Source organism: Vombatus ursinus, unplaced genomic scaffold (genome assembly GCF_900497805.2).
Source record: "Vombatus ursinus unplaced genomic scaffold, bare-nosed wombat genome assembly UNPS02007284.1, whole genome shotgun sequence".
NCBI lineage: Eukaryota > Metazoa > Chordata > Mammalia > Diprotodontia > Vombatidae > Vombatus > Vombatus ursinus.
Genome location: NW_020947062.1, coordinates 17,661,164 through 17,686,052, shown reverse-complemented (window position 1 = coordinate 17,686,052; position 24,889 = coordinate 17,661,164). Strand labels below are relative to the sequence as shown.

Genomic DNA, 24,889 nt, shown 5'->3' with positions numbered 1-24,889 from the left:
GCAGGCTGCATGAACCTGCTAATAAAGGATATGTCACTCAGAGAATTGCCTCAGTCTGTTTTTTGTTAAATTCCAGCTGTTTCACCTACCTCCTGCTAGAAAGGTGAAGGACTTAGAATGCAGCTTCAGTTTTCTCAGATGAAAAATGGGGATAAATTACATGGTTGTTGTGAGAATCAAATGAGATAACATATAAAGTGCTTTCTAAACTTTAAAGTGCTACATATATAACCTATATCAAATTGCTTACTCTCTTACGGAGTGGGGAAGAGAGGGAAGTAGAAAATTTGGAACTCAACATTATATAAAAAATTAATGCTAAAATTGTCTTTATACATAATTGGAAAAAATAAATTACTATTAAGACTAGAAAATAAAAACTTTAAAGTCCTAAATAAATGCTAGTTATTATGTTATGTATTTTTTTACTTCTTGCCTTTCTTCTTTTTCCCCTTTCTGTTACCACATTATTTCAAACACTCTCCTGCTTTCTTCAACTTCTTTTGTCTGTTAGGTTTTTCTGCACCTTTGTCTAAGGAGAATCTCTTTGTTGCATTCTCTTAAGTAATTTTTTTCCCTTTTTTGCTATTCTGAATCTTTATTCTTTGATTTGTTACCTTATATTCTTATTTATTCTTTTAAAAATGTATTTGTATTCCTTATGGAGTTAAAGATTCTAAAATACTGGTTTGGGCCCCCTCTTCTAATCAATTTACATTATTATGTTTGTAGATCTTTCCCCATTGTTCCTTTTTCCTGTTTTCCCTCACTCATATATATCAATTCATGAGGGAAGCAATATGAATAGGAGTACAGACTTATGGTAGAGATTATCCTATGTCCCAAATCATTCAGACTAATTCTATTCCCTGATCTCTTTCTGATTATTCTTCCATAGCTTTCTCAACTCTGGGTCAATGTACTTCCACAAATTCCAATTGCTCCTAGAAGCTCTAATTTCCTTTCTCCTGAGAAAAGTGATTTCCCAGTGTACCAACTTCCTCTCAGATTAAACCTATTGTAAGTTCTTCACCTCCTATGGCAGCATATACCTCTTTCTCAAAGACAGTGTTCTTCACTGGCACCTCCTCTCTCCATTGGACTAACATATGCTCCCTTTCATTATTCCATTCTCAATGTCTTCCTTATGTTCTCTCCTATTCTTTTGCAGGTCTTTTTGCTAAGAGACTATAGGAACTATCATCCCTTCATTATTTAGTCATACGTTTGATCAGGATTGACCACATATATCCCTCTGTCTTCTACCTCCCATCTTCCAATTAAGCACCCTTACACTTTGAAATTTTGTCCCACAAAATACATTGATTCATGTAGGGTTTAATTTATGGTTAATCAGTTCTACCTCTTTCCCTTCACTTCTCTAATTTTTATATTTTCAGCTGTTGGGCCTGACTACTCCCACAGCTACAAACTTGTGGGTGTGGACTCCTGGATCATGTGAAGACAGCCCCACTCTGAGTGGACTCATCTTCATCACCCAAAGGAGGCAAAAAACCTGGACTGGTCAATCAGAAAAAGATATTTTGGCCCTCTCTGAGTTAACATACCAATAATCCCTAGCAGAGGGAGAGGGGGAATAACACCCACTGGCACGACCCTGTGTCCCTGTGCATCCTGCAGCCCATGCCTCTAGGCAAGCCTGTGTGTATCACCCAGGTGCAGTATATCCTGCCCACCCTGTCCCAGCAGCTCCTGAAGCTCTGGGAAGGGGAATGGGTTAGGTCCCACACCAAGCATTCCCTGAGCCTTACCACCAGGAAATACCACCAATGGCACCAGCCATGCCAGTCCCTAGGCAGTGCCCTCTGCTGCACCCCCAAACCCCGGTCAGTTGGTGTCTCTACAGCAGGACCAGCCTTTGGCAGGTCCCACACAGCTGTTGCCTGAGAGAATCCAGGTGCCCTTGGTAGCACCTAATGTGACAGTATGAGGTACAGGAGCCAGCTAGCACCTGCCCTTTCATCTAAAATTCTTATCAACCCTGTGCAAGAATTTTCTGTGTTGTGGAATTCCTACTGAGTAAATGGCAATCCTTGCACAAAATAGGGATGTAATTTTCAAGTCTTCTTCATCTAAGGATATATACTTATATATATGTTAGTTTGGAGGTTTATGAACTACCACATTTACTATCTATGTGAGATTCCAGAATCTAATTATTTTCTTAATTTCTAGTGATATATTTAAAGACAAAGGGAAGAAAAGACACTGAGTAAATTTTTAAAGGCCTGGTAAACTTTGTTATTGTGCTAAGGCTAATTTAATCAGGTATGAATCTTTTTTCCCCATTACAAACACTTTTTTAACTACAGGGAGGTGGTATCTAGGAATTTTGTGGTAACTAAAAATTTAGTTTGTTTTAGAACTTTGGGGATTTATTTATGTTACCTAAAAACATTTTACACCACCTTAGTTTTGATAAATTCTCAATTTTAAAAATGTATTTATGCTTTAAGGTTGAAAAGAGAGATCTTTATCATTTAAGAGATTTCCAACTAATTTATTTCATAAAAGTTTAGTGATTATTCCTTTTAACATCAGAATCAATTTTAAGCTGTTTTTAAGAAAGGAAAATACTTTGAGGAAGAAATGTTTTGTAAAAATCTTTGTGTGATTTTTTAGAAGGCTTACTAAATTTTCATTTGTAAGCTAATTTATTGTTAAATTACTGTAATGAGCTATGTAAGTGGGGAGAGATCTTGCTGTTTTGATCTAAATCTGTAGTCATTCCATGGCTTAAGCAAGAGTTAAATTAGTGTTTGAACTTATCATACATATAAGATTCAATTCCTGAAGAATGATAACTATAATTAGAGAAGGGTAAACAAGCTTGTGAAACAAAGATGTAAATCTATTAAGTTGTGAGGTTAAAGTCAGGAACCTCTTTTGTTTGTTTGTTTGTTTTAAGGAATAGAATCTCAATAGACAGTTATGTGAGCGAAGAGTAGTAACTTATGTATCTTGTGTTATCTTAATGGGAAATCTGATTTTACTTAAGTTTGTTATTTAATCTGGAATTAGAACATGTACAGGCAAACTACTTAAGATTCAACTTAAAGATGTTCCCATTGTTTAAAGGGATTCTGAGAGCAGTAGTATTTTTCTGTGATGAATCTCTTATTGTTACTAATGTGAGATTATAGTCAATACTTATTATCTAGGTTATGTGATCCTTGAAAGTTGAACCCACCTGAAGATTTGATTATTGGAACTTGCTATTCAAGGCTTTATGGTACTGTTAACTGATATTCTGAATCTGACTCCAGGTATGATCATCAAGGAATGCTATTGAGCTGATGACCCATGATACTAGCAACCCTATAGGGTTTTACATCTATGAACTGCAGGGGATGTTCTCATGGGAAAGGCTAGGAGAATGTCTATTTGCATGGGCTGAGATAGGATTCTTCTGACTCAATTTCCCCAATATGACACATAGAATGGAAAATATCCCACCTGACTAGCTTTAAGCCTGACTCAATGCAATTGGCCATCTATGTAACTTTTGCCTGAAATTGGCATGAAGTTAGAGAAGCACTATTCCTTTAATGTATAGTTATGTTACTATTCTTCCTTTATAGCAAATTTCTATAATCAAGAAGTTTTGTAAGTACAATAAATAATAGATTGATATTGGAACATCTCTGAGTCACTATAATAGGAGGCAAGTATGAGTATCTTACAGTTTTAACCTATATTTGTGGTCAGATAATAATATAGGGATGTTATCCCTCTAAGGAATGATTAGACAAAGATGTAATGTGATAGTTTTCTAATTAAATGAAATAGTAAATTTTAAGAAAAGCAACAGGATTGGACTTTTCTCTAAGAACTATATATAGATATATATGATTGCCTTCTAAAATTTATCTATCTTGGAAATTTAGGCTATGAGCATGTTTTGGTAGTAGGGTCTCAAAATTGGATTTTACATATACATTGCATGGAAAATGGTAAAAAACATGAAATTTCTTTCTCATTATTAAGGTATCTATCTGATAATTTTAAAAGGCAGAAGAGCTCATTTTATGGTTGGACCCTCAAAATTTTTAAAAGATTCTTATATCAGGTACAGGATTTAGGTAAGGATAGAAACAGCAAATGGTTATCTAAACTGAAATTCCCCAAGGTTTTAAAATTGGAGAACCAAATTTAAGTGATTTTACTAAATTATACTGTCAGAATTATCTAGAAACTTCTGTATTTGGAACCAGACAAACAAAACCCCCTTTATAGCTGTTCTGAGAATAAGGCTTATTGTCCAATAAGAGATACGTAGGGACCAGATAACTACATAAGACGTCTGAGACTCAAAAAGTGCTGATTAAATGGACATTGAGAATGGATTACTGGGATACAAGGAGACTTGATGTTAGTTAACATTGGTGATAATGATTGTATTGCTTTGTGTAGTTTACGTTTAAATTTTCTTGGTTACCTTGGTGGTAAGTAAATCTCCTTTCTCAAAACTAGTCCATTATGAACCTTTTAAGCAGCTTGATCTGTACCTGACGATGTAATAATGCAATTATGGAAATTGTGAAAACAACTTTGTTGTATTGTTTGAACCTAGCCCTGCATGGCTGGGAAACTGGACCATCTCTATGTATCTTTAACCAAGGACCTATATTATGCTGACCAGAAACTCTAATCCAAAGATTGATACAAGGAGTTTTCTCTCATACTTTCCTTGGTCTGCAGGTGGCACCTTCAGCACACCTTTGACCAAAAGGAGGAAATGTTGGGCTCCCTTGAGCCCTTCGTCACCTGAAGAAGGCCAAAAAACTAGACTGGCCAATCAGAAAAAGACATTTTAGCCCACTCTGAGGTAATATACCAATAATGCCTTGCGACGCTCTCTGAGTGAACCCAAAGTTCTTCTAGATTAAGCTGCTGAGAGCATTCTCTTGTTTATGACTGATAAAGACCAGGTACCTTGAACTGGACCCTGTCTTGATTAACAACATTTCTCTTATCTTGTTGTTTTATGGTCCTCTCTTGTTAAGACACTATCTTGTTATGACACTTTCTTATTTTAAGACACTCCCTCATTTATGGCTGACAGAAACCAGACATCCTGAGGGCACTCTCTTGTTCCATGGCAATTATAATTTTGGCTGACAAAAGACACAGGCATCCTGAGTCAAAGGAGAGAGAGGAGGGAACACTTCCTTACTCTATGGGTACTCTTTTAACTGACCTTCCTTTGAGCTCAGTTCTAACTGAACTCCCGTGCATGGACGTATGGGTATCACGAGCTTATAGAGAAAATAAACAGCACATTTACAACCTCTTTGTCTCTTTTTAGACCAAACACTGATGGTTGACACAGTTTACATTTCTTACCAGGCTGCACTCCTTTAGATTTCTCCATCATGCCTCCACACTAGGTACCCTTCTCCCAGTCCCAGTCTCCTTTCCTTTTCAGCCTCCTTTTATGTGATGTAAACACATAAGTCTAATTTAGAATGTAAACTCCTCGAGGGTAAGGATTATTTTTCCCTTTTGTTTATATTTGTATGTCTAGAATTTAGCACAGTGCCTGGAACACAGTAAGTGCTTAATAAATGCTTATTGAGTGACTATCTATTTATCCCTTTGTGTACTTTTAAAAACTGCTTACTGATTCTTCATTTTTGTTTTGTTTCATTTTTACCCTGCAGGTCAGTCTTTATCTTTTTTAAAAAATAATGATGAAGTAGTTTATTTCATTACTTATTCTTTCCTTGGCAACTAAACTTACTTACTTTTCTTGTGTTTGTTCTTTGGGATGTTTGCAAGTTGAATTTTTGGCTTAGCTTTGTCTTTGTTCTCCACCCTCCCACCCCCACCCCAATGCTTCAAATGCTTCCCTTTCATTGAATTCCATTTTATTATTAATGACTAGGCTCAGGTTTATAGAGTGTAATAGAACCAATATCTACCAGTGTTTCCTCACAACATAGGTTAGGCTCATGCCTCCTTCTTCTTTCCTTTGCCAGGTATTAGTTTTCCCTAAAAAGAGACGAAGTTAACCCACAGGACCTGACTGGTCCATGCTTCTTTGATGTAGCTTCTTTTCCCCCTACCCCAACATGGGGTAGGACCAGGTACCTTCTCCTTTCCTTCTGTGACAGGGATTATCTTTTCCTAAAAAAGAAACATGTTTCTCTGGGATCTTATTGGCTCCAGCTTCCCTGATGTGGCTTTCTGATTACCTAAGAGCGTAAAAAGTCTTAAGCCACTTGGAGACAAGTCCTCTCAGACTTGATGGGTGCCTGAATGGGTCTAAGTCACCAAATTTTGCCCTTATGATCTGCAAATCATATGTGCTTCCATAAGGAGGTAGGAGAGGCTGCATCTACCAAAACTGAAGATAAATATCACGGCACCCTTATTGCATATCCTTGCTGTGTTAGGGCAAAGTAATCAATCTTTTTGTTAACTGTTCGATAACTTATGAGTGCCTCACTTTATTCCAAAATCAAACTTGAATGAAAACAGTGCTAGTGTTAGCTCAATCTCTAACAAAGGGTGTATAATTTTTCATTGCTCAAAACTTGAGCTCTTCCTCTTTTTGAAATATATTATTCTATTACCTAGCTGTGGTATCTAGTGGATACGGAATAGTTTGTTATTCAATTGTTCTTTCCTTTATATTTGAACAACTTTCTCCTGGCTGCCTGAAAAATCAGTTATCATTAGAATTCCTAAATTTAATGTGTTAAAGAGTGTATTTTTCTAAAGGTGGTTTATAGATTTTATTAGTTGATACTTTCTATTCTGAATTCAGTTCTGGGCAGTTTTTAAAATTCCTATTTCCTGTATTATAGTATTCAGGTTTTTCCTTCCTTTCATGGTGGTTACAACACTGGGATTGAACTACAAAGCTGCCTCAGCCTCTTCCTTGGGGATTTACATTTTCTGGATTCAGACACTGCTTTACGTAGCTTCCACAGGGACAAGACTAGGCCTTGGCTGGATTTCAGCCTTCGTGCCTTCAGTGCATGCGGGCACACTGCCCCAGTTTTTCTCTTGACTCTCATAATTTTCTTCTCTGGCTAGGCTAAATAAATCCTTACCCCTTATTTTACAGGAAGACTATGGGGAGGGTGTTCACTCTGTACCCAGGTGTTCTCTAACCTAGGGGTGACTGTAAGTAGAAAGCAGAACTAATTCTCCCCATGCTCCTTCTCACCTGGTTGGACAGAATCAGAATCTGCCTTGTGGAGAGTTGGGAAGGGGTACCAGCAGTCTCTACTGTAGGAGGACTTTTGTTGGATTGTGGAAGCTGGCAGAGAAGGGATATTGAGTGAGTTCTTTAAGAATTATGTTTTCTGGTGTTAACTGATAAAATTTGTTGGGGTTCTCTCTTGTCCTGTGGATTCAGCTGAACTTTTTCTGTGGCACAAAATTCTTCTTCTGGGTGTGCGTTTGGTGTGTGTGTGTGTGTGTGTGTGTGTGTGTGTGTGCGTGCGTTTGGTGTGTGTGTGTGTGTGTGTGTGTGTGTGAGAGTGAGGATTGAGGAAAATGCCTAGTCTGTCATTACATTGGAAACACAACCAGAAAATCACCCTATCCTTCTTAGTTCATAGCCTTGTTAGCCTTGTTACCTTTCAACTAGATTATCACTTCAAGTCTCTCACTGCACCAACATACCCTACGTACTCCTGACAAAGTACTTTTCCTTAAATACATATCCGACCATGTGACCATCCTACTCAACCAACTCCTATGATTTCTTTTCTGTGTGATTTCTTATAGGAAGCTTACACTGCCCATAGGATAAAAAATAAACTCTGTTTAGCTTTTAAAAGCTTATACAATCTGGACATTATATATATATATATATCTACACACACACACACACACACACACACACACACACAATCTTGGACAGTATTACCCTTACCATACACTGCTATTCAACAAAATTGGACTTATTTCTGTTCCTCACACATGCCTTTGCTTTGGTCATTCTATATGACATGAATGATCTCATTCCTTAACTTTACCTTAAGGAGTCCCCCCTTTTCCTTTCAAACATCGTCTTCTGCATGATGATTTGCTGACCCCACAATGGTTAATACTCTTTTTCCTCAAACTATCTTAAATTGATTGTACTGAGGTAGCTGGTGGTGCAGTGGATAGAGTGCTGGGCCTGGAGTTGGGAAGACCTGAGTTCAAATCAGCGTTCAGACATTTCCTAGATGTGTGACCCTGGGCAAGTCATTTAACCTCTATTTGCCTCAGTTTCCTCAATTGTGAGAATGAGGATAATAATAGCATTTATCTTTCAGGGTTGTTGTGAGGATCAAATGAGATATTTGTAAAAGCACTTAGCACAATGTATGGCACATAAAAGCACTATATAAATGTGTATTCACTTTCCCTTCCTCATTTAATGACAGTATGTATTTATATTTATTAACTTAATATTTATTAAATTTCCATATATGTTGTTTTCACTCATTAGAAATGTGAGCTCCTTGTGAGCAGGGATTGTCTTCCTTATTTTATTTGTATTCCTAGCGTTTAGCACAGTGCTTTGCACAAAGTATTTAACATATGCTTTGTTCATTCATTCATTCGTATTTTTCTGTATTTATTTTTCTATGTTCTTTTCTCCCCATTAAAATAAAAGTTCTTCGTAAGTAGAGATGGTTTCACTCTTCATACTTATATTTCCAACACCTAGCACTTTGCCTGAAATATAGTAGGCACTTAGTAAATACATGTTGACTAATAGAATGATTTCTACTTTCACTGCCACCATTCTAGCAAAGGGCCTATTGCTTTCTAACAAGCTTTCAACCTCCAATCTCTGCTCCTTTTAATTCATTCTAAAAACATGTGCAACTTTCATCTTTCTTATACAAAAATCTGATCATGTTGTTTTTTGTTGTTGTTATTTAGTGGTTCAGTTGCATATGACTCCTAGTAGCTCCATGGGACACAGCATGTAAGTTCCTTTTATCCTTTACTATCTCCTGAAGTCTGTTCAAGCTCATATTTGTTACTTCCATGACACCATATATCCAACTCATCCTCTGCCACCCCCTTTTCCTCTTGACTTAAATCTTTCCAACTGCAGGGTCTTTTCCAACAAGTCCTGTGTTCTCAATATTTAAGTATTTAAGCTTCAGCTTCTATATTTGACCTTCCAGTGATTAGTCTGAATTAATTTCTTTAAGTATTGACTGATTTGATCTCCTTGTTGTAAAAGGAACTCTCAAAAGTCTTCTCCAGCATTACAATTCAAAAGTGTCAATTCTATAGCACTCAGCTTTCCTTATAGTCCAATTCTCAAGGTCATACGTTGCTAGTGGAAAAACCACACCTTTGACTATTTAGGCTTTGTTGGCAAGGTTTTGTCTCTGCTTATGTTCATGTTGTTCCTCTAGCTAAATCTCTGCAAGAGTTCCCTATTACCTGCTGACTAACGTCAAAATCCATAACCTACCATGGTCCTTTTTTACTTAACTTTATTCTGACAAACATTTAAAAATCAAAGAAATACATAGAGTATAAAACAATGATTGAGGGAGAAACAATAATGTGGTAAGAACACAAAAACAGATCTTCCAACTCCAATTCATCAATCAATAAAAGAATACAATTACTATTTAAAGTAATCTAGAAATAGTTAATGATAAAAATATATAAAATATCATCTAAATATATAACAATAAATATAATAAAAATAACAATTATTTATTTGTCTCTTCAGTAAGAGACAAAACATGAACTGACTCCTTTTGGTAATAAATATATTTATCATCCCCAGAAGTGGTATGTCAAACAGAAACATATCTGCTCCATCTTATAGTGCCAAGTTTCATGGACCACCAGTTTGCATATCATTTGACAGTACTTCCCCCAGTTTCAATCATGACAGCGCAGGCTCATTGCTAGGATTTTACCCTCTAAGAACCTCCAAAATCAATGCACTAAACATACATCAAAGGCTTCTTAAGGCAGATGCTGGACTGCCATTTACTATTTATATTTTTTTTTTCCCGCTTGACCTGTGGCAAAGGCAGTATAATGATTTTCATAAAGAACACTATGTCTATGATTATAGATATCATAGTTTTTGAATCTAAAAATCAACAATTTTGGCCAATGGAAGAGCCTTTTCCTAACTAGAAACTATGTGATTGACATCAATTTCAATGATGAGGCACTCAAATGGCCTTCACCAACTGATTCTGTGTAGTGCTGGCTTATGAGTACAGCATTGCTCAAATGATGATGATGGTAACACAAAATACTTCAGCCAAAATGGTTACTCACTAAGTCCTAAACATGTCGTATACTGTGCCCCTTCCAATCCTTCGCTCACAACATTTCTTATACATGTGGTATCCTGCCTTTTATCCCCAACTGCTAAAGTGATACCCATCTTTCAAAAGCTAGGTCAAAGGTCACCTTCTCTATGACTTGCTGAATGGTATCCCTCCCTACTTATTTACACACACACACACACACACACACACACACACACACACACACACACACACAGAATGGTCCCTCCTTCCTCTTATCAGAAATAATATTTTTCTCCTTGGCATGGATAGCACTTTGTACTTATTTTATCATAAGCTATTCTATATTCAAGTTATTTATGGATGTGACCCATCTCCCTTTAGATTGTGAGTTCCATGAAGGATTTAGACCAGGGGTGGGGAAACTGGAGCCTTGAGGCCACATGTGGCCCTCTAGGTCCTCAAGTATGGCCCTTTGACTGAATCCAAACTTCAGAGAACAAATCTCCTTAATAAAAGGATTTGTTCTGTAAAATTTGGATTCAGACAAAAGGCCACACCCAAGGACTTAGAAGGTACATGTAAACTCGAGGCCACAGGTTCCCCACCCTTGATTTATACCATTACTTATCTTTATACTTCTCCAAAATATAGAATGCTGTGCACATAGTAGTTTCATATTAATACATGCCTGATGAAATGAATAATGATGTCTTTAACAGGAAGAAAAGTTAGAGACATCTTCGTTTACTGTGAAAAACATTATACCATTTTGAAAGGGTGTTCTACCTTACTTCTAGTACCTTTAGATATTCCTTTAGGACAGCAACGTAACATCTGTGTGCATCTATTTCTTGGTGATGATTTAATAATACAGCACATTTCAGATGCAATGCATTGAGCCTGAAAAAGGAAAAAAAATACAGTATGGCTTACTCCAGATGTCTTATTTCCTTAAGTTGCTTTAGTTCTGCTACAAAATAAACATTCTTCCCAAGCCACAGCTTGCATATAAAGAGATTAGAAACAGAGAAAATGAATGGTTTAATGTCATTATAACATAAATAAACTCTACTTAGAATCAAATACTGGACAATTTTAATCTCCATTCTGTGTTCATTTCATCAGGCAACTCCATCTCTGAGGAAGAATAATCCCTTGAATATTAAGTTATGTGTTCCAGAGAATTCCTTCACTTAAGAGTCAGTAACTCTTCAGGCCTAAGAGGCCAAGGTTCTGATCTGACTGTGCACGTATGTGTTAGGAATAGGAAATGGTGGGAGAAAAGGATAGCAGTAGTCATAAAGAAGAGCTGCCTCCTATAGTCTTTAAAGTTCACACAAGACTATATGTGAATTATATAATTTGTCACATGACTTTGTGAAGCAAAGCAGCACAAATACTATGATTTAAAAATTTGCAAATGAGGAAACTGAGGCTCAGAAAAGTTCAGTGACTTACCTATGGTGACATAGTGTCAGTGCTACATAGGATTCAAACCTATGTTTTTTCTAACTGAATCTAACTTCTTTATACTATACTCAGGAGCCATTAGGGAAGGTCTCCTTTGCTCAGAGTGAAATCTCAGACAATTTATCGAATGGAAATCTATTCATGTTAAAACCTGCTTTCAAAATATAAACATGCTTAGGGGACGAGGGCTCAACTCATCAGTTATCTCTGCATTAGTCTAAATTGTCAGACTGATCGCTTAATAGCAGAGATCACCAACAGAAAGAATGAAAATTCTGTTCAAAAGTAGTATGGGCACTTAGGTGACATGCCAATATGGTAGATTGTAAAAAACAGAATTTTAGATAGCCAAAGGGCAGCATAGGGACACTGATTACTACTAAGTAGTAGAAAGGTATAGAAAAGAAGGTAGGATGACTCTAGGGACATTACCCACTTTGCCTAGTTTTTGCAAGGTCTTGAGTGGTAAAAACACAAGGGTAACAAAGTAATCATTACCAAAGTTTTTTTTGAATTTTACTATTTTGTATCATTGATCTACAAAGTTGGGGGCCATGGCCTGACCCCCAAGTTGAATGAGATAAAACAATTAAAAAGTGGAATGACAAGGAGCAATACAACCCTGCCCCACAATGATCAGTCATGGAATATGGTGCAATAAAACCACACCTATACTTTTATATTGGCCATGTACAAAAATTTGTGTCTCTGTACCCTAAATACCTCATTGGTCCTCTGGAATTGTGACTGCTTATTATATTCTCAGACTTGTCTTTATGGTGGTGTTGTTATTATATAAATCATTCTTCTGGTTTACCTCACTTCACTCTATTTTTCCAGTTTTTTCTGAATAGATTGTCTTCATCATTTCTTAGAGCACCAAATATCCCATGATATACATTTACCATGCTTTGTTCATCCATTCCACAATGGATAGGTACTCCTACCCTCACTCCCCACTGAACAAAGAAAAAAAAATTATACCCCCCTCCCCCAAACAGTTCTTGCACCAATTTAATTTTTAATGCCTAAAAAAGCCACCACATTCCTCAGGCCCTTATCATCTCTCACACCTAGACTACCATATACGTCTCCTGGCTTCTAATTTTCCCCACTGTCCAATTAGTTTAACACTCAATATTCCTAAATCATAGGTCTGGCCATATCATTTTCTTGCTCAAAAACTTTTGGGGCTCTCTATTACCTCTAAGATGAAATATAAACACCCTGACGTTAAATTCCTTCATTATCTAGTGCTAAATGACCTCTCCAGACTTAGTTCATACTAATCCACCTCACGAACTCTAACTAGTCTAATAAAACTGGATGATTAGCTACTCTTCAAACACCACAGTTCCTCTACTGCTCTGCACATTCATACAGACCATCTCCTGTGCCTGCAATGCACTGCTTCTTCATTTCAACTTCTAGGAAGCCTTAACTTTCTTCAAGGCTCACTCCATGTGTCACCTCCTCTATGAAGCCTTGTCTCAGCTACCTTGTTGCTAATATTTTCCAGAATATAAGTTCCCAGAAGGTAGGGAATCTCTGGTTTGGGTTTTTATACCTTCAGTGACATCATGGGCCCACAATGTTTCTTCTCTATTGACTTTTAGACCACTTGAAACATATTTTTTTGAATAAAAATTGGAATAAGAGATGTAAGTCACTGAAAAATATGTAACTTGAGAAGAACATTTGATGGCCATATATTGAAAGTGAGGGATGAAACATGGACAGCCTGAATGCTTCATTTGACTCAACATCCACAGAATGCAAAACAAAAACCTTTAGAAAGGACTCCTATCTCTTGGGTTTGACATGTGCAATGGGAGAAGTTGGACAGCAACATTCAGGATGAAATGGCATTGGTAAGTTAAAATCTATATTGGTGGCGGTAATATCCACGTTGATGATATCATAAAGCTACTATCATAATAAAATTATGATTTATGTACCCAGCATCTGGTACAGTGCTTTGCACATAGCAAGCACTTCATATATAAGGGATTACTAAACTGAACGAATAAAAGGAAGAAACTCCTTAGAGCGCTTCCTGGGTCATAAGTGATAGCTCATTTTACTGGCTCAAATTTTCTCATGAAAAACGAACTACTTACAGAGTCTTCTATTTTTTCCTGAAGGGTACCAATTAAATTTCCCAGCTCTTGGCAGCTTGATGAGGTAATGGTAAAATGATAGATCAAAGCTAGAAAGATCCTTACAAACCATCTGGCAACACCCACTTACTTCAATAAGTGAGAAACAGAACCCCTAAGTGATGTGGCTTGTCCATTTCTCTTTGCCAAACCAAATATGACATCTTTGAAGGCTTGGCTCAAGTCCCCTGTCCTTGAAGCTTTTCCTAGCCCCATCAGTCTTTTCCTCCTCTGAGCTGATGTCTTAAGAGTCATTAACTCATATGGTGGTTGAGTGAATAAAGGAATAACTAAATATTGGATATAGCTACTAGCAAATTCAAAGTCATATAAAGCCTGAGTTGAGGAAAAAGATTACCTCCCAAGAATCTTTTTCTTCTTCTGAACTTGACGCAGGAACAATTTCATCTGAATATATATAATTACTTGTATTTGGATTTAATTCTCCTTCTGAAGATAATTTTTGTACTGGGGACAAATTAATCTATATTTCATTGAAAAAACAACACAAAAAATCTGTTAACTTGAATTATAAATGTGATTTTAATTAATTTCTCTACTATATTTCCAACATACTTTTCTTCTATATATTGTAACACTTCAGCTATCTAGCAACCACATTGATTTATAAGACTCCCAGTAACCAGTAAGAAAGCCAAAATAGACATTAGAACTATGAGATACAAGTCACAAATTAGAGGGCTAAAGTTAATATATTTTCCAACATTACCCTAGTTCAGGCCCTCATCACAAATCTCTTATACTATTGCAATAACCTCATAATTTTTTCCCCTTTCTCAAACCTTTTTCTCTCTTCCTGCTATCTTCCACATAGCTGCTAAAATGACCACACCGCTCCCCTCCCTGTCCAATATACTCCAGTGGCTCCTTATTGTCTCCAGGATTATAACTTCACTTTTTAGAAAAGCTCTTCACAATCTGACCCCAGTCCACTTTTCTAAGATTGCTGTATGTTACCATCCCTTCAAGCCTCTACTTTCCGGCCAAATTGGTCTATTTCTTGGAAGTGACATTTCATCTTCTGCATCTTAGAATCCCAGTTCAGCTTAAGTACTACTTCCTTTATGAATCTGTTCACCCACAAGTACCTGTGCCCTCTTAAAATTATTCTGTATTTATTTATACAGGTACATGCTGTTTCTGTTGATATGATATAAATGCTTAGAAAGCAAGGACTATTTATGTAAAAATATAACATTTAAATTTGTTTTTCTAGTACCTAGCAGAATGCTGGGCATGAAACAGACAAGTAATTGTCAGATTGCTTTCACCATAAGAAAGCACTTACTCAGAGTCTATCAATTTTTATTTTACACATAATTATTTGGTTTCCAAAGCCACAATAGATTAGAAGCAGAACACTGGAAGATACTCAGAGGTACAGAAGAAGTTCCTAAAGGCAAATATGTTAACAACTAGGAAACAGAAAAGGAGGGAAAAATAACTATACAATTCAAAGATGAGAATAGTCTTACGTTTTGAGGACATCATTGTAGTGTCATAGCATAGTATAATAATGAATGTTCATATTGATAGTCATGAATAGAGCTTGAAGTCTAACACATAGGACACAATGAATATATTTAAGGAAGATGTCCATTAAAAATGGTTAAAAATAAGATTTACCACTTAAAAGGACAAACCCTCGGCCATTTAGAACACTTTCCTCTCCAAAATAATACATCCCTGGGGGCAGCTAGGCAGAGCGGTAGACAGAGTTCTGGCCTTGGGGTCAGGAGGACTTGAGTTCAAATCTGGCCTCAGACACTTGACACTTACTAGCTTTGTGACCCTGGGCAAGTCACTTAACCCTGATTGCCTCAAAAAAATTATATATATAGTGTGTGTGTCACACACACACACACACATATACACAAACATACATATATATGTATGTGTGTGTTTACACACACACACACACACACACACACACACACACACATGCCCCTAGAGGGCTCCAGATTGCCACAGTTTTATTATAATGTCTTCCATTTAATTACATGCCCTTTTCCATCCAGTTTCTGCTTAAGTGTTGTGGTTTGTTAAATATGCTAGACTTGGCTAAAAAGTCACACCTGTTTTAGAAATTCATAATTGGGAATATGGCCCAATGCATGTCAAGGAGTAAGCTGAATGGTCCCTGTAATACAATGCATGGCATGGTACTTGCCAGAGTGTCCCACATATGGCCAATGTGGGACATGATACAGAACTAGTGAGCCAAAGAGACACTGGATTGCCTTGACATGTATGTCAACAAATACAACTTTGCTGAGTGTCAAAACCCGAACCCCTAAATTGTAGGTTGGAAGCACAGGCTTTTATGATACTACACTCAAGACATTTCCACTGACCCACTGCTGGTCTGGGAGATCTCCCAATTTGAAGAACCCTATTTTCAGTCTACCAAACAGGGCAGATTGCTTTCAGAACTACCTATATACTTGTTTAACCAAGAACACTTCCATGAACATTGGATTAATTGCAATGCAAATGTATTTTTCATTCATTCCTAATCTAATATGCCTCCTTCAATTCAATCAACATTTGCTGCTATGTACAAGTCATTAGAGTTCTCCACTGTGAAGTTCTAGTGTCAACTGCATATTCACAGTGTTGGAAGTGAGTATGAATCAGACCTTGGAACTGTTGTAATCTTCTGAGTTTTGTGGATATGATATTCCCTACTGGTCCAGAGGGGCCTTAAAGGTATAGCCCAGCGCCAGCCTCATATCCAGCGACACAGCATATCTCATTGTAGCATGCTACATGACAGACCATCAAAGCATCTTTGGGAAGACCATCTAGTTACACTGTATACGTACATGATTACCTGCATGTTGACTCTCTCATTAGAATGTGACTTCCATGAGAACAGGGCCTCTGTTTTTATCTTTCTTTACATGTTAAGTACTTAGCACAGTGCCTGGCAAACATATAGTAAGCATTTAATAAATGTTCATTTTTTGAGGATGCATAGGTAATTGTTGGAGCATTTTAATGTTTGCTGTGAAATTCTATTTGATTCAATTTCTTCATCAGGCACTATGTCTAACAATTAAATGTTATTTATCGAATTACATTTACTTGTCGTTGAAAGTTAGATAAAAACATACCAATCAAAAGAGTGAACCACTTTCTAGTGGAACATGAACTTTGATATCACTACAAGGGAACCAGAAGCACCCTACTTTTATCTTCTTTATTTAAAGTTTCTGTAGCTTATCATTTGAGCAAAATATGAATGTTATTCTCAAGCTGAGAAAGAACCTTATTTAATCTAATTTGAAAATAATCAGGTTAGAATATAATTCTAAGATCTGGTGAAATTTAAAAATCATTATGGCATGGATTCAATAATCCATGGGATCACTACCATTTGGTCCCTCTGAAACTTACCTCAAACCTGCCTGTCTCTGATGATGGAGAGCTTGTCAGAAATCCTCTATTTTTCTTACCAACGGAGACAGAGGAGTTTGTTTGCTATAAGGAAAACAAACAAACAAACCAAAAAAACCACCACCACACACATACATGTTTATGTATTCATGCATATATATGTGTGTGCATGTGTGTATGTATAAATAAATTAAAAAGAACTCTACCCCGGGGCTCCCCTTCTGATTGATGAGGAGGCCTCCATGTGCCCCGGGGTCTGTGCTTGTTTCACTCCCAGCTTACTTTCTCTATGGATGGTTTTATCTCCTCAACATCCTGGCCTTCCTCAGGATGACTCTATCCTGAGACATGCTTTCCTGATAGATAAATCCTAGCCAGGTTTTCCATTTCTTGAGGTGTCTCAGTGTCACTCCCTTCATTCCCAGCCCACTTACTCTCTAGAATGCTTACTTTTTCAGCTGCTTTACCCACTTGTGCAAGTACCCTCTACTCAACTTTCCATCTCCTTAATACAATCTTCTTCAGTCAGAATGTAAATTCCTTGAGAGCAGGGACCATACCTTTTTTTTTTAATTTGTATCCCCAGGGCTTACCATAGTGCCTGACACTTAGTACAGGCTTAATAAATTCTCCCTGTTCTGTTCCCTCTCCCTTTCTTGTCTCCATAAATGAATTTCAGAAAAAAAAGATATTTTAGCACCAACAGTAAAAACAATATCTTAGCATAAGCATAAGAATAGAGCACAAACAAATAATGATAATGATGATAATAATAATAATAATAATAATAATAATGATGATGATGATGATGATGTCTGTGACCCTAACCTAAATTTTAAGTCATTTAGTCAAGTTGAGGAAATAAAACTTATTTTTGCTATGGGTTAAGTCAAACTTAGTACTCTGAAGAGAATCATATGGCACAGCAGTTACATGACAATGAATGGATGGAATTCCTTGTTGGTTTGACAGGAAAAGTGATAAGACTTTTGATTATTAGATAATTGCATTTTGGCAATTTCTGTTCAATCAATTTGTCTTATAGTTTGTTGATTTTTGTTATATTAGTGCCACTTTTCTAAGCAAATAGTTCAGAAATCATATTTCTTAATTGGTGAGTTCCTCTATCTCTTAGTAATTTGAAATCCATAATTATATGAGGCTCAAAATACTTTACTTTGAAGAAATTTATTTTATGATATTTCAAAGTTAAAGAAGTAAAAGAAGGGCACATTCATTTTACATCACCCAATGAGGCAAATCAGGCAAACAATTATGGGGTAGATGAATGTATCTACTAGCAGAGTGGAATTTTGCAGTTTTACTAGTAAGGATTGTAAATTTCTATGAAAAAATGAAAGGAAATCAATTCTTTAATTGCTAAAGAAATTCCTATCTTTTGGAAAGGGTGATTTGGGATAGCTGGCAAGACTACCAGAAATCAGATAAAAGCGTTACTTTTAGAAAGGACATAGTAAAGCATTTCAAGTACAGTATTTTTTTTTTTTTTGCATAGTCTTGAATGACAGATATTTGGCAGACATTGCTCACCACCCCTTCCTCAAGGACAACAAAAATTTTAAATTAGCCTATTGTGGATTTTCACCCTGAGATAACATCTATATTAACGGGCAAATAGCAATTCATTTAAAAGTAAAATTAGTTTTTTGGACAACTTTGATATAGTGTATCTCTTTCATAAAGTAATGAACACCTATGATATCAATTTTAATGAAGAAACAGAGATGAATTCACACTTGGGGATTTAAGGCACCCAGTGCTCTTTTTCTCCTAATTTTCTAGTGGAGTTCATAAGAATTTCTGGGGTTTCTTTATTACAGAATTCTTACCTATAACACTACGTAAGAAATATTTCAAATGACATCTCAATAGCTGATGATCTAAAACACTGACATAGATTAACATTAATACAAAAAATTAAATACAATATTAGCAAAGAGACTACAATAACATATTAAAAAGGTTTTAAATCATGACCAGGTTGAGTTTATATCAGTAGTGCAGGGTTAGTTGAATATATTGACAAGTATAAACACTATAGGCCACATTAATTACAAAATAATAAAGGCTACATGATTATATCAACTGATACTTTTTAAAAAAGCTTTTGACAAAATCCAGCATCTGTTTCTGTTAAAAACATGAAAAAGGATATGAATAAATGGAACTTTCCTTAATATGGTAATAAAAATCTATCTAAAACCAAGCTCCGACATTATATATAATTGAGAAAGGATAAAGACCTTTCCAAAAAGATCAGGGCTAAAACAAGGATGTCTTATCACCACTGCTATTTTATATAGTTCTAGAAATGCTGTAATAATACAATGGGGGGGAAATCAAACAAAAAAAGATAGGAAAAGTACAAACTATTGTTTTTTGCAGATAATATGGCCTATTTGGAGAACCCCAATGAGTCAACTAAAAAATAACTGGATCAATTACTAATTTCTGTAAAGTTGCTAGATATAAAATAAATCCAAACAGATTGTTAGTATTTCTATACATTACCAACACAAACCAGGAGAAAGGGATAAAAAGAGAAATTCTATATAAAACTATATGAATACAATTACCAAACATTCTTTACAGAAATAAAGATAACTCTAAATAATGGAGAAATATTAATTATCCATGAGTAAGTCACGTTAATCTAATAAAAATCACAATGCTACCTTAATTATTTTACTTATTTAGTGCCATACAAAGAAAACAACAAAAGTTTACTTTATAGAACTAGAAGAAAACAATAAATTGCATTTACAGGAACATGAGGTCAAGAATTTCAAGAGAAATAATAAAAAATAGGGGAAAGGAAGGAAACCTAACATTCTTAGATGTAAAACTATTTTAAAAAGAAGTAATCATTAAAAACTATTTTGTTTGCTTAAAAAAAAGGAAAACTGATCAGTGGAACAGCTTAGGTAGATAATACCCAGAAGAAATTCCAATATAATGGTACTAAAGTGTTTGATAAACCCCTAAGCTACTGGGGAAACTATATGGCAGAAGATTTAGACCAATATTTCATATCATATACCACAGTAAGCTCCATATCATATACCACAATAAGTCATCCATATGACTTGGATGTAAAAGGTCACATTATAAACAAATTAAAGAAACAAAGAAGAAAATGCCTTTAAAAACTACGAAGAGGGGAAAAGTTCATGACCAAACAAGGCTTAAAGAGAATCACAGAATATAAAATAGTTTGATTTTATAAAATTAAAATGTTTTTGCACACACAAAACTAGTGCAGTTAAAATTAGCTAGGAAACAGGTAACTAGGGTGAAATTTATTACAGAAAGGAATATAAAGGCAACTAGTGTAGATGACTATCTCAAATAATTTACTTAAGAAAGTGAGGAGAGGGCAGCTAGGTGGCACAGCGGATAGAGCACTGGCCCTGAAGTCAGGAGGACCTGAGTTCAAATCTGGCCTCAGACCAAACACTTGACACTAGCTGTGTGACCCTGTGCGAGTCAATTAACCCCAATTGTCTAAAAAAAAGAAGACGAGGAGAGAAATAAGATGTTAGCTAGCAGGGATGGTCAGATTAAGTGAGGATTTTTTTTTTTTAACAATAGATAGATATGGGTGTGGTTTTTAGGAAATGAAGAAGCAGACAGTAAACAAGGAGAGTTTGAAGACTAAAAGAGTGAGAATAATAGTTGTGGCAATTTGCTAGTGAAGATAGGAGGGATAAGATGAAAGGATCATGCCAAGGGGCTTGCTTTAAAAAGGAGAAAGGTTAACTCTTCATTTGAGAGAGGGGTGAAGGAGAAATTAGTGGGGAAAAATGTCTGACTGATGTGTTATAAGGAGAAAATAAAGAACTTTTGGTGAATGGTCTCAGCTTTCCTATGAAGTATGAAGCAAGATCCGCAGCTGAGAGGGTGCAAATTTCTATATCATAACATCATGAAGTGATATAGCAGTATATGCAGACTAATAAATGTGAAGCTCACTGAAAAAAAAATGACACCACTTGAACTACTGCTGCTTTTACTTAAAGTTGAGAAACACTTTAAGACTCTGCTTTTGAGAATGTTCTATTTCACTAGCTGGGTGACCCTGGGCAAGTCACTTAACTCTGATTGTCTCACCAAAAAGCAAAAAAAAAAAATCATCAGAGAATGTTCTACTTCATTCTTAATAATGAGTCCCAAGCTTGAAAATTGCATCCCTTACTTTTATAAACCCTTGAATCAACAAGAGAAAAAAGAACAAATCAATGAATGGGACAAACCATTAAAAAAATAAAAGCAACAATTATTTTTTTAAAAATTCCAACTAAAAACAAAAATTGAAATTCTAAAAATTGAAAGCCAAAAAAAATTGCATTGGTAAGGTAAATTTCCAGGTGATGTGACCAAGAGGATGGAGACTGGACATTTTCTTTGATCCTTAGAACATCTCAAATTTTTCCAAAACAGGAATTATGTATGAGAGACAAAGCAATTTTAACTGGCTCCACTGTCTAATAAAGAGAACCTTAGGAAGGTAACAACAACACAATGAACTAATAGCAAATTAGACTAATTCAAAATTCCTACTTGAATTACTCAGCACCCTTCTCCCTCACCTGCCACCACTGCAACTCTTGTTTTTTCTCCGAAAGAAGAGGGAATAGAAAAGAACTGGTGAGCAATCACAGGTTGGGATTGAAATGGGGGAAAGAAAGAAGTCTGGATTAAGTGGTAGGAAGGAGGGTCCCACTAAAGAAAGCTCCAATAGTTATTTTATAATGGGAGATGGAGACCACTCATCCAGCCTCAGGATAAAGTGAGTCAGAGCTTCTGGGATCAAATGAAAACCAGAAGAATGGGAGTGCATGGATTTAAAGAGGAGATTTCATGACATTTGGGGGGAAATTATCATGGGGTGATGAAGGAGGTGCTAATGAACTACCATTCAGGGACACAGGAAAATCTCTGCCATGGGGCAATACTTCTATCCTCTCTGTCACCTGCAGAAATTTGTATTTCTAAAAGTGGGACACAACAGAAAAAAGAGGAGGACAGCAGCAAGATCTGTAAGGCAATAAAATAGAAACTGTTTAGGAGAAGAAACTCAAAATAGGTACCTTAGAAACTTTAATTCCATGAAAAATACACAGACTAAAGAAGGAATAAATAGTACAAGGAGCATGAATCAAATAATAAAAGTCTAGAATGGACAGAAAGGGAAGATAAATAATGAAGAGAATGGGGGAAAGAAAAAATTTTTAGGAAAAGTTGCAAAAATGGAATAAAAACCCCAACAAACAAAACAACTTGAAAGGGAATACAAGAAAGGGAATTTTACTTGACTACTTAACTGAGAGAAAAAAGTAAGGAAGAATTAGATAATTAGATAAAAAGAAAAAAATAATAAATTAAGCAAAACTCCAAAACAGGAGAAAAGGTAACAAACAGGAGTGGGAAAGGGCTTGAGGATAAGAAGAGATCCAGTGGGAATAGAGTTGAAATATAGTAGACTAAGCTAAAACAGCTAAAGAGACAAAGTATTATTTTTAAATAGGGTAGGAGAAAAATCCTAATTTGGGAAAGATGAGACAAATGGAGGAAAATACAAAAGGAACTTTCATAAATTTAAATGCAAATGGTTTAAACAATCCAATAAAGTGGAGAAGAGTGACAAATTAGATTAGAAAACAAATCCCTATGATATATTTCATACAAGAAGCATGCTTAAAAAACGAAGACATTCACAGAATAAAAATGAGTGGCTCAAACAAAATTTATTAGGTATCAGGTGAATCAAAAAAAGCAGAAGGTGCCATCATGTTATTTAAAAATAACATTTTTTAATACAAAAGCAAAAATTCACAACATAAAAGAGAGATTAAAAAGGAATCTATATTATTCTCAAAAGAATCACAGATAGTAAACCAAAATGAATATTAAATTTTTATGCTCCGAATGGTTTGACATTTAAATTCAAGTTGAAAACTTAAGGTGTCTTCTAAATGAAATGGCTATAGAATTTATGTTTTTCTCAGCATCATGTGGAACTTTTACCAAAACTGTATTAAGGCACAGATATACTGCAAATAAATGTGAAAAGACAGAAACAGTAAACACATCCTTTATGGAGAAATAAAAATACTAATCAATTCAGGAAACACACAAAAAAGATATAGACCCAAATGGAAACTTAACCATGAAATCCTAAATAAATATTAGATTAAAGAATAAGTCATAGAAACAATATTAATATAAAAGAAACAGATAATGATGAAACAACATACCAAAATTTCTGGGATGCAGCTAAAGCAGTCCTCAGGGGTAACATTATATCTCTAAAAATACATAAGCATAAGAGAAAAAGAGAAGATTAATGAACTGAATATGCATTTTTAAAAATTTGAAAGGCAACCAATAAATAAACCTAAAATAAGCACAAAAAAGATATTTAAAATTAGAGGAGAAATAGCTAAACTGTAAAAACTCCGTGGAAAGAATAAATAAAACAAAAAGTTTTTTTAACAGACTAATTAAATTTATAAACCTTCAACCAACCTGATTAAAAGGAAGAGGGCAAAAAAATAAAATTAATAAGAAAGGCAAATGCACAAGAGAAAATAATAACAAAACTAGAAGAACTTTTTAAAAATTAGAATATATTATGCAGTTATATGCTAACAAAACTTTAAAAAATAGAACACCTTCAAAAACATAAAACACCCACATTAACAGAATTCTAGAGATCTTAAATAATCCAATCTCAGAAAAGGAAAGAGAACTAGCTATAAAGGAACTACAAAAGGGGGAAAAACATCCTGCTCCTGATGGATACACAGGAGAATTCTACTAAACTTTAAAGGACAATTAATACCAACACTCTACAAATTATTCGAAAAAATTGAGAAAGAACTCTACCAAATATCTTTTAGAAAAGAAATACATTCTATATCTAAAGCAGGGAAAAGGAATCATTAATATAGATTCAAAAGTTTTAAATAAAATCTTGTCAGACTATACTAATTCATTCAAGAAATCATTCATCATGACCAAATTGGTTTCATAATAGGAATTCAAGGATATTTTCCACATTAGGAAAACAATCAATATAATTAATCATGTTAAAAATAAAAACATCCACAACTGCAATTTTGAATTATTCAAATAAAATAACTAAACTGTCCATACAAATTTCACTACTGGATTTATACTCCAAGGAGGTCATTGATAAGAAATAAGTTCCCACATATACCATAACATTTATTGCATAACTTTCAGGGGTGGCAAAGAATTGGAAACAAAGTGGATACCTAATGATTGGGGAATGGCTAGACAAGTTGTGGCACATGAACACAATGTAATATTACTATACTATAAGAAATGACAATTATAATGATTATACTATAATGGAGCATGGAAAGATTTACATGATGTAATGCTGAGTGAGCAGAGCCAAGAAAACAATTTACATAATGACAACATTGTAAAAGGAAAGAACCACAAAAAAGGTGAATGTTGCAAAATTACAAAAAAAAAAGTCATGACTCCAAAGAAGAGATATGAGAAGATACTTCTCAC

The 24,889-nt window shown here is 35.3% G+C and overlaps 1 protein-coding gene across 1 annotated transcript in view; it reads right to left on the bottom strand.

The window, feature by feature from the left end:
• Window positions 1-24,889, bottom strand: part of MEIKIN (meiotic kinetochore factor) — a 153,181-nt gene that overhangs the window by 65,649 nt on the left and 62,643 nt on the right. The window contains exons 8-10 of the mRNA XM_027849027.1: window positions 17,321-17,404; window positions 14,259-14,384; window positions 11,072-11,171 (exon numbers count right to left, since the gene is read on the bottom strand). Of these exons, the coding sequence (XP_027704828.1) occupies window positions 11,072-11,171; window positions 14,259-14,384; window positions 17,321-17,404 (310 nt within the window). The remainder of the gene's footprint in view (window positions 1-11,071; window positions 11,172-14,258; window positions 14,385-17,320; window positions 17,405-24,889) is intronic.